The sequence below is a fragment of the Lissotriton vulgaris genome, chromosome 12 (assembly GCF_964263255.1).
Source record: "Lissotriton vulgaris chromosome 12, aLisVul1.2, whole genome shotgun sequence".
Classification (NCBI taxonomy): Eukaryota; Metazoa; Chordata; class Amphibia; order Caudata; family Salamandridae; genus Lissotriton; species Lissotriton vulgaris.
In genome coordinates, this window is record NC_141700.1 from 80893729 (window position 1) to 80909104 (window position 15376).

The window sequence follows — 15376 nt, forward strand, 5'->3', positions numbered from 1 at the left end:
TTGATATTCCTATTGAAGTGTTGCCTTTTAGCAGCTAATAAAGCAGTCCAACAAAAAGATGCGCTTAAAAGGATTCCTAAATTACTAAAAGATTTTACCTTTGCTAACTGCGCCTCCCCCATAACAAAACTCTTGGACTTCAGGTTTGGACGACCACAGGACATAACGTATGATTTTGAGTGGTTGAGCTTCAAGTCCAGGTCGCTCATAAAAGTTAAAAATAAGTCTAAAACTTGCCTAAAACACAGCCATTTGCCGTGCGGGCAACAAGTACTGCATCATTGGCAGATGACAGGATGGGTATTAATTTATTTCCCAAGCATGGCAAATCCTTTCTATTTTCTACCAAATATTTATTAACCCCATGGACATAAAGTAGGAAAAGGAAATGGGCCAAGAGACATCTTTACCTAATGCCCTGGGAGAAGCTGATATTACATTCACCTAAGGGATCGTAGCGAACCCTTAAGGTCCTGATGCAGGCACCCTACAAGGATGAGGAGTTCTCTTTCGACTTCCTTCCGTCCATCATATCCCATAGCATAGAGTGATTCAATAGCTGAAAGGCACTCGGATAGATCAATGAACGTCCGATGTTAAGAGCCCCCTTTAGCCCTGATATACCTCCCTGCTATCAGATATAGGTTTAGGCACTGTTCAACAGTGTCAATACCTGGTCTAAGCCCATATTGGGCTTCCGTCCGGATGTTGTTCGCTACAGCCCACTTTTCTAGCCGGGGCAATAGTACTCGCCCCAGGATATTGGCCCTGAAATCCAGTAAGGAAATCGGCCTGTAACAGGTCCGCTGTGATCTGACCCCTTTTTTAAAGATCGGGACAACGATAGCTGTCCTCCACGAGTCAGGAATGGGGCCTAACACAACAGATCTAAGAGCATTTGTTAACAGCAGGCCCACAGATATATATTAGAATTGAAAATGTCAGCTGGGACACCATCAGGGCAAGGAGCCTTCCCGGGGAAACGTTTTTTTAAAGGCTAGGGTCACTTCATGTATATTGATGGGATTTAAAAGGTCCGGGGGGATACTGTGTAAATAAAGCATCATCTGAGGATGAATTAATAGGCAGATTTTCTGGGGAACATTTTTTTGTGAAGTGAGTCACCCAAGAGTCGTATATTTTCTACATTGGCGACATCTAGCTCTACAAAGGAAGGACGGTCAACAACTTCCCAAAACTTTGTGCTATCCCTGGACATGGCAGTCATTTATAAATCTGACAGGTGGAATCGACACCAGGGCGACAGAGTAATTACTCCATTGCCCTGGCGGAACGGGCCATCCGCCAGTCTAAAAAATGAGGCCCGATCTTTTACATCATTCCCACTTCATAAAAATTACCCTTGTGTTTGGCCTTTATAGGGAACATTAGACTGGGTTACCTGAAAGAAAGATTTCATTAATTTATGCATTAGGAAAAAAATACTTAGATCATGTTTATCCATCCATTAGCTCTCCACAGCCTATTTCCATGCATAGAAAGATAGACCACCGAGTTGGGGTAAAGCACAACCTATTAATTTTGTTATTTCAAGTATATAATTGGTCAATATAGCATATGACTTTCTTTACTAAGATCTCTTATTTGATTTATAATGACTGGTGCAAAAATCTATCTGCAACCCACAGATTACAGGTTAAGCTATAGGGAGGGAAGACTAAGGATTTATTTAGCCTGAAGTTGATAACATGATTATCACTGTACAAAGACTGCCTAGAGTCTCTGTGCAAGTTACACCCAATTCTGCACAGCAGGAACTGAACCCGTTGACTTCGAGTCAGGTCAAACTTCGTCAAGTGAGTATATTCAGCATTCCCAAAATTGCCGATTAAACATTAGAAACCTAATAACAAAATGAGGATTGCACACTGTACACAATTTGCAAATGATTGTTATTCATCATCATGTAGAAAAGCAAGAAGGCTTGCGTTTCATCTTCCACAAGCAGTTCCAGTGACAAGCAAGGTGGTGGGTCTTTGTTCAAATATATGGGACGGAGGCTGGTGTGTAAACTAATGTCCCACACTTGAGTTTTAATTAAAACCCTTAGATTTGCTGAATTAATGCCATTCTCTTTATGGACATTTTAAATAATACAGAAAATTCCTCACCTGAGACCAAGCTGGAGATAATAAGAGGCAGAACCAACATCTGAAGCAGTCTCATCAGCAACTCCCCAGGAAAAGAAAAGTACTTCACCTGGCGATAGGTCATGTTGTAGGGCCGTAGGGCAAAGGCCAGAACAATACCTGGGAGAGAGGTGGTAAAGGGATGAAAATGAATGCCATTACTTGCTCATTGTGCCTTGATGTTTGCAATGTTTGGATAATGTTGAACTTTGACTGCTCAACAAGGAATGATTCTGATTAAATTATAATAAACTATTATACAATTCACTTTAGCTGATTGTGAGACCTTATTCATTCTAAGATAGCTGCCAAAAAAACATTAAGTAACTCTGAAATTATATCACTCCTGAGGTTGGCTACAGAAAAACCAATGACAAAGAAAATAAAGGATTTTAGTTGTGTGCCACATGGTAAGAGTTAGGTACTGTAGGCTTTAAGGGGGAGATGGACTTTCACATGTGAATCTTGAGATGCTGGTACAGTAATTATTTAGTGGAAGTGGTTTGAATTGATTATTGGTTGTTGCTCACTTTAACAGGCCATGCTTTTGATAAATTTGGTGAAGATTTTGTAGATGATCATGTAGTGGGGGCAGGGATGAGGGCAACTGAATGCCCTTGCAGCATTCTCTAGGGTATAGAGCAAATTTCAGTCCTGTGGGCCATGTACTTTTTTCTGTCCAGCACTACAATTTTGTAAAAATTTATATTTAAAACATATTTTAATTAAGTTTAATGCCAATATACTTTCTGACAACGCGTATCGTCCAATCCAAAATCAGTGAATGTTTGTGACAAATTGTATAAACATTTTAAATCTTGTCTTTTATTATAAAATTTGTATGATACTCATTTTAAAGGTTTTAATTAAATGAAATATTTCCTTTGAAATATTACATTCATTTACAATTAAATAATAATACAAAACCCTAGGATAGAGGAATTCATGACTAACAGTGAGAAAAGTTATTTTGATCAAAAGTGTAACTCTCAGACTTGTGGCTCCATCTTTTATCTATAAGAGACTATCTTACAAATAATTAGCACTGAAATTTGGTACAGGACTGGGTGATACCGCACCAGGTGATTAATCAAAGTGTCACTGGTGCCCTATAAGTACAGTGTGGACTGGGCCATTATCAATATGGGTGGGGAAAGTTCACAACATATGTGAATTGGTTATAAGGGTATCAGTCTAAAATGTTTATTTTTTAAATGGAAAGCAAAAAAGACATGTCTGAACCGCATACTTGCAATGTTGGTAAGTGAGTAGTCGGTGAGTGAATGGATTTTTGTCTAGGTGATTTAAACGAAGATATTGGTGAATGTACTTCTATAAAGTGCCTTACAAATGTAGCTGTTTTTAGGTGTTAAAAGCACAATTTTAAAATGTATTGGTCCTCCTCAGGTAGCTTCACAGTGTGGCATGTTAGTGCTCTATAAAATACAAAGCCAAAACATGTAAGACAAGGACAGGTACTGTGGAAGCCTCTTACACAATACTTTTATCAAAATTGAGAGACATGATTTATGGCTCTTTAAAATTGCAATTATGTTCACAAATTGTGTCTAATACTGTAAAAAGCAATGTTAAAATCAGGAAATCTCAAATAATATCCAGTAAAAAATGTCCACAAGTATTCGTTTAAAGAGGAAAAACAACAGATAACTATATTTTTGCACTGTAACTTTTAGAAGAAATGTTTTGCAATGAAAAGAATTTACAAAACGTCAATTTGCTGTTTTTCTATTATTCAACATATTGGGTTAAGACAAGCACTTACACATTTCTTTATGGAAAATTCTTTCAAGGAAAATGTTGGACATTTTTTTTGCGTGGTAATTTATTCTCTAAAATGAAAAAATGTCACCCCAGGAGTTACCGAGAAAAGGATCTTCAATTTTCACCATATAAAAAAATCACAATGATTAATAATAACAACAACTTTCAAAACGGTTTTGTACACTGAAATTTAAAGGCATCTAAAGGCCCTCAGAAACATCGAGTAAAGATAATAATCCTATTTGCCCCCACAATGGAAATGCATCTTTTTCCATACCAAGAATAACAGCTACAACTGTGAGGATGACAAAGGCGTTGTGCTTCAAGAAGCTAGTTGCACCCTCCCGTGTGATGCAACGCACATGCTTTTTGGCTCGTGATGCTCGCGTCTGCATGGCCTGCTGTAGTCGCTGAACCCCGCTCTCAGAGTTGTTCATCTTTTCTGAATCCTCCTTGAGGAATAGGCTGTTTGGGTTGTCTTGTTTTTCATCCATCATTAAGTCAGTGCCTGATTGAGAAGGTACTCTTGAGTCACTGGAGGTAAAACAAAAAGCAAGGAAAACTAAATAACATTCAGAACCATAAAGATTTGCTTCAGCCTCTCAAAAGAGTTCTTCCTGGCCAAATTTGTCAAAGTTATACGGTAGGGCAGTAGTCACACATTCTATAGCTATAAAAGTTCCATTTAGCTAGGAATAACACCCATATCTCCACTTTCAATTCGCCATTACCATAGACTGACAAAAGTATAAAAAGAAAAATGTGGGAAAAAAATCATTTTTAAGGTCCCGTCAAAATGGGCCCCCATGACAAACGTTAAGAGGTTAATTACAAACTTCAACACCCACTTCCTTAAACTCTATCGGGGGTCTCTATGGATGTTGGAAACATTGTGACTGTCGAAGTTACTAAAAGGTTTGACAATTTCTCTTAAGTGAACAGTGCTGCACTTACCATAAACCAACAGGCGAGTGTAAGTTATAACTTATGAACGGTATTGTGAACAGATGAGTGCAGAGAACACTGCAGGATGGCTGAGAAGATCAAATCCCAACAAGTGCAACTCAAATTTATACACCTTTGGAAAAATGAAAATGGTGGGTGGGTGTGTTGGCAAAGTGGACTAATGCATCTTCTGCAACGACCGGTCCTTGACCCAGCTCTCATTCTCAATGAGCCCTTCATCCTCCAGAAGTTGATAAACTGAATATCATGGCGTTAAATAACAATAAACAAACACCAAGAAACACCATGAGTAACCATGCACTGTACAAATACATATTCTATTTATGTTTAAAAAAGCCTTCCATTTTTCCGATGTCTTGTATGCTTCAAGATGGCTAAAACCAAAATATGCCCGACCGATGAGCCATAATGAGGGTGAAAGTGGTCTTGGATTGCCTGTGTTCCGGTTCAGGGAGGACCGGGCAGTTTGGGCTGCACTCTCTCTACTGGATCATGGTCAAGACTCACTTGCACATGGCTGGGATTAATTCAAGCATTCCACCTTTCTTCTTGTTGTTGTTGCAGTCGATGCCCCAAGTGCCACGTGTATGCCCAGATCTGGGTCCTGTGCTCACTGTGCCACTGGAAGCAAGCCATACCTGACGGTAGAGGCCAATCAGGGAGAAACCGGTCTTGGATTGCATGCGTTCCAGTTCAGGGAAGATCTGGCCTGACAGTTCGGCTGGACTGTTCCTATTGGCGCACGGTCAAGACTAATTTGCATATGGTTGGGTCCAAATTGCAGTGACATGGTAAGCAAAAAATGATGGATTGGGATGCGGCCCAAGAGACTGCCAGTGGCTGGGATTAATTCAAGCATTCCACCTCTCACCTTGTTGTTGCAGTAGTTTGGAACACTGGGATGCCTGAATCGGCATCGTTAGTTTATACTCAATGGAAGTCCACTAGGTACAGATGAAATCTGGGTCCTTTTTCCTTCCACTAAAGTTGCTTCTCGTGTAATGTAACAGATTGAAATCACATGTATATGTAGAATAACAAAAGCTAATAAAAACACCCAAGGAAATAGTACTAATTGATATTTTACTCAATCCTATTTGCGATAGTTTCGGACGCTCTCAATTTTCAAGCATGAAGGCATGCAAAGCATGTCCCACCATCTGCAGCCATGAATGAAGGGCGTAAAATGAGCATTCAGCTTCCACTTAAGTAGGAGCAACGTACCAGAACTGATGATAAGCTGGTAAAATTATTTTAAAACAAAGTGGAGGAAATACATGTCAAATTAAACAGTAATGACAGTGCTGCAGCTTTGCGTTGCAAAAAATATTATTTCGGTAAATTCCCATTTCTTACAGAGGAGATAGCAATCCAACTTATAGGCCAAACAAAGTCAGGGGCTCCATCTGACCCCTCTCTTCCAAAAATAGACCATCATGTAGCAGGAACAGTGGTCCCTCCTCTTACTATACTTCTGAATACTATTATTGACTCAGGAGAGCTCCCTATTGATCTGATAAAAGCTTTGATTCTTCCTATACTGAAAAAACCTTCACTAGATCCTACCACCCTACATTTCGTTTACCGTTGCAAGCAAAAATATTGGAGTAGCATATGAATAGTGCACTCTCTAATTATCGAGAAGAAAATAAAATTCAAGACTCAGCTCAATTTGGGTTCAGACCAATCCACAGTACCGAGTCAGCACTGGTAGTAACCACAGAGGAGCTGAAAAGTATTCTAGATAATGGTGGGAAACAGCAGTGATCCTGTTGGATTTATCGGCTGCCTTCGATACCGTGAACCATGCAAACCATGCGATCATGCTGGAATGCATGATGGAAATCGGAATCGGAGAACCTGCCCTTGATCTACGGCATTAATTTCTCGCAGACAGACAGCAATTAGTTGCCCTGGTGGACTTTGTTTCTAAATCCTTATCATTGCCGTGTCGTGTTCCCCCTACACTTTTTAATGTTTATGTGGCCCCTCTGACAAAGTTGACCCTTTCGTTTAATCTGGCCCTTGTGGCCTACGCTGATGGTACACAAATTGTTATGTCCATCTCGAATGATGTTGATAAGGCTGCACATGGCTTAAACAACTGTATGCGTGCAGTCGCACAATGAATGAGCAACGGTAGTCTTATGCTGAACCCGGATAAAACCAAGGTACTCTTGTTCGGCAAGGACACAATTTTTGGGACCAATCCTGGTGGCCTCAGATGCTTGACCCACTCCTCATCCCAGTCTCGTCAGCCAGAAATCTGGGAGCAATTTTGGTCCCTGTCTCTCTTTTAAGGCACAAATTAATAAGCTCACTCCCTCCTCCTATTTTTTGCTGCGCATTTTAAAGAAAGATCCCCCTTTTATTCCATATGAACTGCAGAAATTAGTGATCATTGCTTTAGTCCTATCTAGGTTAGACTTTTGTAATGCCCTATATCTGGCCAGTCACCATCACTCTCTCAAGAAACTTCAGGGCCTACAAAAGGCGGCAGCACGACTGCTGAAGAATATTTCCAGGTTTATGCCAGTCTCCGATACTCTAGTTGAACTCCATTGAAGAGTGATGTTCAAGGCCTTATGAATGGCACATAAAACTCTGTATGGCAAAGGTTCAGCATACCTGAAAAGAAACCTCTTCTGGCACTCCCCCGGAAGAAACCTTCGCTCAGCAAACTCTTGGACAGTCAATGAATTTAAAAACAAAACAGAGAGCAGGGAAGGAAGGAACTTCATCCACATTACATGTCGACTGTGGAATAAGAACAATTGTTACTTACCAGTAAACAGGTGGTTCTCCAGTATTGGTGTCTTTCATAGATTCACATGCTTGAATATTCCCCATCGTCGAAGTGGGAGTCCCACGGTAAATAAAATAGCAATAAAATACTAATAACATATGTATGTAAAAACATAACACATAAAATACACACTAGAAATAGTTACAAATACCAAGTCATAATTCCCTCATAGGAATACATGGCAGAGAGAAAAAACAATTGTAACATATCCTTGTCATTATCTTAGTCCAAATTACAACCAATCAGGCGCAAGCACCCCTCCAGAACCTTCTCCTCAGAGCTCAGTCCCTCAGATTTTCGTAGCACAGGAGTGACAAAAGAGTCTAGGAGGAGAAGCGAGCCTCTAAGGGGAGGTGGGCGGGTCGCATGTGAATCTATGAAAGACACCAATACTGGAGAACCACCTGTTTACAGGTAAGTAACAATTGTTCTTCTCCAGTATTAGGGTGTCTTTCATAGATTCACATGCTTGAATAGAATAGTGAGCAGTAGTAGCCGGCCTGAGGCTCGAACCAGCCATGCATAAGCATGGAAAACACTCAACGAGACATGATATAGTCTTGCAAGTAATAACAATAGCCATATAAAACCATAAAGGTGGAGGGAAGACAGAGGCTCACCTTAGGTAAAAAGATTGCGAAGCACTGCCTGTCCCACTGCCGTATCTGCTTTGTTGATGGCCTCCAGGCAGTAGTGTTTCGTGAAAATGTGCATGCTGGACCACGTGGCTGCTCGGTAAATTTGATGGAGCGGTACACCGGCAAATAGGGCAGGAGAGGATGACATCGCCCTGGTGGAATGAGCCCTCACTGAAGACTGGAGGCCTGCCGGCTTTCTGATGGCAGAAGGCAATTGCTGAAGAAATCCAACGTGCAATAGTTGGCTTGGTAACAGGTCGTCCTTTGCGCATGCGTCCATAGGCAATGAACAGTTGATCGGACCTGCGAAAGGGCGCCGTCCTGTTGATGTAAAATTTAAGGCATCTTTTAATGTCCAGGGAATGTAGGCCTTGCTCTGCTGGAGAATGAGGATTGGCAAAGAAATTTTTCAAGAAAACAGGTAAATTAATGTGAAAATCAGTGGGTACCTTAGGCATAAATGCTGGGTTGGTGCGAAGCACTACACAGTCCGATTTGAATTGGAGGAAAGGAGGCTTAATGGTGAGAGCGTGAATATCACTCACGCGTCGTGAGGAGGTTAGAGCAAGGAGTAGGGCAACCTTCCAGGTCAGAAACTTTAAATCTGCTTTGCGGATAGGCTCGAATGGTGCCTTCATTAATTGTGCCAATACAGCATTGAGATTCCAAGTAGGAGGAGGACGCCGAATGGGCGGGAACTTCCTGAATAGTCCTTTGAAATATTGGCGAATGACTCTGGAAAAGCAGAGTGAGGAGGAGCCATCTTGACGGAAACGAGAAATTGCACCCAAGAAAACTCGCAAAGTGGAATCAGGGCCGGCTCTAGGCATGTGCAAGCTGTGCACCTGCACAGGGCCACCAAACCCCAGGGGCCACCACGCCAATATATATCCTTAATATATTAATCCTCTGAGGATGGATACATATTTGCGTGGTGGCCCCTGGCAGGGATTTGGTGGCCTCCGGCTTTGTTCCACTTCTAAACACCCTGACCCCCTCCCCTCTTTATTGGCCTGCTTGCTCCGCCCCGCCTGGACCCCCTCTTCCGGGCCCCCTACCTATGCTCCTTGCCCAGGGCCACCATGAGCCTAGAGCCGGCCCTGGTGGAATGGGAAAGTCCTGATGGAGCCAGTTGTAAAAAGAACGGTAGCAGCGGAGCCGTAGTGGAATGAACGGGATGGATGTTGGCAGCTGCGCGCCAGTGACAGAATCTCTCCCACTTTAGCTTGTAAGTCTTAACTGTAGACGGAGCTCTCGCATGAGCAAGAATGTCCCTGCATTCTGGCGAAATATTCAAATGGGCAAATTCAAGGTGCTCAGGTTCCAGGCTGATAATTTCAGAGAGGAGGGGTTCGGATGACAAATCTGACCCTTGTCCATCGTGAGGAGATCCGCTCGAGGATGAAGAAGGATGGGCTCGCACTGGGAGAGGAGAAGAAGCTCCGAGAACCACGCTTGTCGAGGCCATTTGCGAGCGATCAGGAGAATGTGGCAAGGCTGTCTCCGCATTTTCCACAACAGGCGAGGCACCAGCAGAATCGGAGGACAGAGCATTCCCGCACGATCCGTGGTGGGGATGCCAACTTGCGTAAGATGGGCATTTCCGGTTCTCCGGGTTTGCAAAGAGATCCAAGGACGGACGACCCCACAATCGAAAGACTAAGTTGACGTTGGTTGATGTAACTCCCACTCGTGGGTCGAAGACGTGGACCTGCTAAGGGAATCCGCTAGGATGTTGGAGATGTCTGGTAGGTGAACTGCGGTCAGGGTAATTTGGTGACGGAGTGCCCAATCCCAGATCGACTGAGCCAGCCGAGACAAGAGAGGAGATTTGGTTCCGCCCTGCTTGTTGACATAGTGCCTACTGGTTGTATTGTCCGTTTGGATAAGCACCGATTCTCCCTGGATCAGACGATGGAACAATTTGAGTGCCAGAAAGATGGCCATCAATTCCAGCCTGTTGATGTGCCAAGAGCGCTGAGGCAGAGTCTACTTGCCCTTTATAGACAGCCCTTGAAGGTGTGCGCCCCATCCGTCCAAAAAGGCGTCCGTGGTCAGTATGAGTTCTTGAGCGGTGGTGAGGAAAGAAGTCCCTGCTGCAATGTTGGACAGTTGCGCCCACCACATGAGAGCCACCTTCATGCGAGCGGTTACACTGATCAGGTCGTTGAAAGAGCCGGTGACCTGACGCCACTGTCTGTCCAATTCCTCTTGGACGGGGCGAGTCTTTAGCCTGCAATTTGGGATCAGAGAGATGCATGAGGACGTCATCCCCAGAAATGACTTCAAGATCCGGACTGAAACTTACTCTTTTGCACAAATAAGAGCCACCAGGCGGAGAATCTTCAGCTGACGCTCGTGAGACACGAATGCCTTGGCTAGTGACGTATCCAGAGTGGCTCCTAGAAAGTTTCTGCAGGGAGCTGGGTCGACCTGAGACTTCTCAGCATTGATGGAAAGACCAAGGGAGCGAAATACGTCCTGACAGAGTTGAGTGTCCCGAGACAACTGGTTGCGAGATTGCGATTTGATGAGTCAATCGTCCAGGTATGGAAAAATTTAGACGCCCTGCAAACGCAGGTAAGCTACCACTGGAGCAACACCCTGAACTGAAAGTCTCTCCGTCTCACCCGGAAGCGCAAGTACTTCCGATGCCGTGGAAGAATTGGCACATGAAAATAGGCGCCCTTGAGTTCGATGGTGGTCATGAAGTCGTCCTTGGAGAGAAGATGCAAGATCTTCACGAGCGTTACCATGCGAAAGGATTGGCACTTTAAATACTTCTTCAGTACTTGTGAATCCCGGATCGGACGCCAATCTCCTGTCTTCTTGAGGATAAGGAAAAAACGGGAAGAGAAGCCCATCCCCTTTTGAGACTTGGCAACCACTTCAATGGCACCTTTTTGGATCATAAGACAAATTTGCTGGAAAAGCTCTTTGAGGTGGGCTGGAGGCGGGCCGGATGGAGGAGTGTGAGGAGGAAATTTGACGAACTCCAGAGCATGGCCCTTTGCTACAATGTCCAGTACCCAACGGTCCGAGGTGATTGAGGACCATTGAGAAGAGAACAGGGAGATTTGACCTCCAACTTTGGGCGGGGAAGGCAAGTCATTGTCTTTTGGAAGCGGATCCTCTATAGGAAGACTTCCCTCGATAGGGTTTAGAAGATTGCTGATGGGAGGACTGCTGTGGCTGGGAGGAATATCGACGATTTCCTTAATTGTAGGAGCGGTATTGAGTGGATCCAACACGAAAAGTAGAGGAGGTGCCGCGTCCGCGCGCACCACGAAAAGGCTGCTTACGGAACTGCAATGTGCCTAAGGAACGAGCAGTGTCAGTGTCCTTTTTGATCGTCTGCAGTGCCTCGTCGACGTGCGCACCAAAGAGTGACTCGCCGTCATACGGCATATCCAGGATTTTCGCCTGTACCTCCTGGCGAAAAGAGGTGGAACCGAGCCAACCCTGCCGTCGCAAAACAGCTTCCCTGCGAGCTGACGGAAACCAGTGCAAGCGATGTCTACAGAGCAGTTAATGATCTCTTCCGACGCTTTCTCTCCCTCTTGAAGAACCTTTAAAGCTTCTGCTTTGGAGGGCTCCGGGATGAGGGCCACAAGGGCAGACATGTCAGACCACATCTGATGGTCGTAGCGTCCCAATATGGCTTAAGAATTTGCCGCCCTCACAGTAGTAGAGGCCATCGTAGAATATTTTCGCCCAATGGCGTCAAGGCGACGACCTTCCCGATCAGGAGGAGCCATAATGGGAGAAGTTGGGTTTCTGGAGGGGCGCTGAGCAGCCTGGGTGACTACAGAATCAGGTTCAGGCTGCGCAATCAGGCACGCTGGGGAACCATGGGCCACCTTGTACTTTTTCTCTAAGCGAGTCAGTTGTGCCGGGATGGAATTTGGCGTTTGCATCAATTTTACCCCCTCATTCCAGATGAAGTCGATGATGGGGACCGTATGGACCTGCTTAAACGGTTGACTTTTGAAATTGTATAGAAAACAGTCCTCATCTCTTTGGACCCTAGGCAGCTTAAAGCCTTGAACCGCTCTATCCATAAGCTGGTGGAAGGTCGCAATGTCCACAGAAGGGGATTTCCCCTGGCATCACGGGAGGCGGGGACAGCGTCTGGATCCGGTAATCGTCCCACTCGGCCATATTACCATCGTCATCCTGAACCTCACCATCCTCTCGCTCTGGGCTGACATCATCATCCTCATCGGCATACACTGTAGTGTGTATCTGAACAGAAGTTTGAACTTGAGGAGATGGCTTTGCTGGTTGTAGCAGTGGAGCAGCAGCAGGAGCCGCAGCAGGCGCAGGTGCTGTAGGCACCGGTGAACCCTGGTGAGATGGTGCAAAACGCCTGTTGTAATCTTCCAACATGTGCTGGAGATTGGAGATGAGAGACAGAGGCAGTGTCGCTGTAGGAACTTGAACAGAACGTTCTTCTTCCTGAAAATACGGATCCTCATGGTCCTCACCATAGTCCTGGCATTTAATAATCAACTCAGAAGGACTTCGTGCTGCTCGAAAGTGATCATCCACATATTCCTCAGAACCAGAGTCCTGCTCAGAACCTGTGGCAAACAAGGGTGATGAAGGCTGCGTGTCACTTGGAATGAATAGCTGGTCCACAGGCACCTGGCGACGCTGGTGCAAAGGGTCAACGGTGGAAGTACCAGACCCGGATGAAGGAAGCAGCACCAGTGGCAAAGCGGGGCCGTCGTCGATGAAGCTGCCGCACCCGTCGACAAAGTGGACTACGAGGAGGCACTCTTAACAACTCTCGTCGATGAAGATCTTGCTGACGACGAGAGAGTCTTCTTAGACGACGAGGTGATAGGTATCGTCGACGAGACAGTCTTAAAGCTGAGGCATACCTTTGTCGACATGGACGACGTCGACGCAGCCGTGCCAGAAGCAGAAGTCGTCGTCACTGTTGTCGTCGACGAGCCAGAGACGGCAGATTTCGTCGTCGGGACGATCGTCGACGCTCCTGTCGATGATTTCACATGTTTTTGGGCAGAAACATAATGGGAAGAAGCCGTAGACGCCTGAGAGTCAGAACTCGTGGGCGTAGGCGTAGCAGGAGGAGGTGAAGACAGCGCAGGAGCCACTATGAGTGAAAGTTTCTTCTTTTTTAAGAAAGGAGAAGGCAAATCCTGCACACTGCTACATTTTGAAGCAGCTTTAAACGTTCCTGACACCAGGCTTTCTGCGTCAGAAAGAGCTGAATCTTTGTCTTTTAGCCGTTGTAACCAGAGGAGGAGACGACCTTCTCTATCTTTAAGGGTCTTAGTGGAGAAGGTCCTGCAGATCTTACATTTGCCTACCTCATGGTCGGGATATGTATGTATGTATGTATTGCGACTTATATAGCGCACGTATCACCCGAAGGTATCAAGGCGCTTGCCTTGGGAACCCGTCCTGGCTTTTTCCCTGTGAGATAACCCTTACTGGGCATCCCCAAGGTGAAAGCCAAGCATCCCGCAGCGGGTGGGCCTCCGTAGTGGAGATTAAGCAAGCTATTGCCCAGAGTTGCAGCGTGGGACCCCATGATTAGAGTATGCACCGAGGCGAGAATTATCGAGTCCGTGGACATTTTTGGGCTCAGGACCCTGCAGCGTCGGGAATTGAACCCTGGTCCCAGGCCAGACCTCTGCATCAGGGTCTGCCACTCTAATCAGTGAGCCACACTCCTCCACAGTAGATACACTTCTTGTGGGGATCTTCAGAGTAGAGCCGCAACTTCCCACAAGAAGAACAAGGTCTTAATAAAGATTTCTTACTTGAAGATAGTAGAAGTCACTTGAAATCCAGAAGAAGTAGAAAAAACTGAACAGAGCTCAGGGAGACTCCCTTCACACGACCTGCTGTAGAAAATCTGAGGGACTGAGCTCTGAGGAGAAGGTTCTGGAGGGGTGCTTGCGCACGATTGGTTGTAGTTTAGACTAACATAATGACAAGGATATGTTACAAGTGTTTTTTCTCTCTGCCATGTATTCCTATGGGGGAATTATGACTTGGTATTTGCAACTATTGGTAGTGTGTATTTTATGTGTTATGTTTTTACATACATATGTTATTAGTATTTTATTGCTATTTTATTTACTGTGGGACTCCCACTTCGACGACGGGGAATATTCAAGCATGTGAATCTATGAAAGACACCCTAATACTGGAGAATTCACCCTACCAGCTTAGAGCTCAGCCTAACCTTTCCAGTTTCAGAAAACATCCGAAACCTGGTTGTTTTCCCATTCGGTTTGATCGGGTATAGGCCCTTCCTGGTGGTACATGTTTTGGTTTCTGTCCGATCATTCCTTGATGGAATCAGACATTAGCTCCAAGACGCATTTGGTATTTGCACGCTATATAAAATATCTCAATATCAATATGACAGATTAGGCTCTTCAGCACCGGCAATCAGGAAACGAATCCTCGCATAGCTGAGTGAGCCTGTGTTTCATACTCCCAATGTTGGGAACTGACCCATTTGATCCAACAGAATTAAAATTGGCGACTGTCTCCAACATCAGTGCTAGCACACAAGTGTCATAATAGTCAGATCTCTAAATAGGTGGCAGCTCGAGAATTCTGTTTTTCTCTGTTTGCCTTTGCCTATCCTTGTATTATATTTAGCATTTAGTTAATCAGAGTACTTCTCCATTAGTAAAAGTGATGAACCGACTTGTCATTCAGTTTCTGGGGGATACTGTTGTGGTAAACAGTGCTTTGAATGTCTACACTTCATTGACTTTGAGAGAGTAAATCTTGTTATGCTCGGCCTTGCTACCCGGAGTGAGAAAAGTGCTAAGCAATATGATACTTGCTAATCCTTTTTGGCGTACAATAGTACAATGGTACAAGTGGTACACAACTTCTAGTGTCACAACTGGTTCCCAGTAAACTGATTACTCTACAGCCACATGTAACATCTCTTAAAGTTTGCTAATATTCTTCTGTTTAGAGGGTCTACAGGCGTGGTGTACATAATTTGCTTTTGTGCAATTACGTGAAATCTTTGT

The 15376-nt window shown here is 44.5% G+C and overlaps 1 protein-coding gene across 2 annotated transcripts in view; it reads right to left on the bottom strand.

The window, feature by feature from the left end:
• Positions 1-15376, bottom strand: part of LOC147673384 (excitatory amino acid transporter 1-like) — a 163747-nt gene that overhangs the window by 29827 nt on the left and 118544 nt on the right. For both annotated transcript variants that reach the window (XM_086947243.1, XM_086947242.1), the window contains 2 exons: positions 4210-4466; positions 2133-2270 (listed from right to left, as the gene is read on the bottom strand). In XM_086947243.1, the coding sequence (XP_086803369.1) occupies positions 2133-2270; positions 4210-4429 (358 nt within the window). In that variant the 5' untranslated portion in view covers positions 4430-4466. The remainder of the gene's footprint in view (positions 1-2132; positions 2271-4209; positions 4467-15376) is intronic.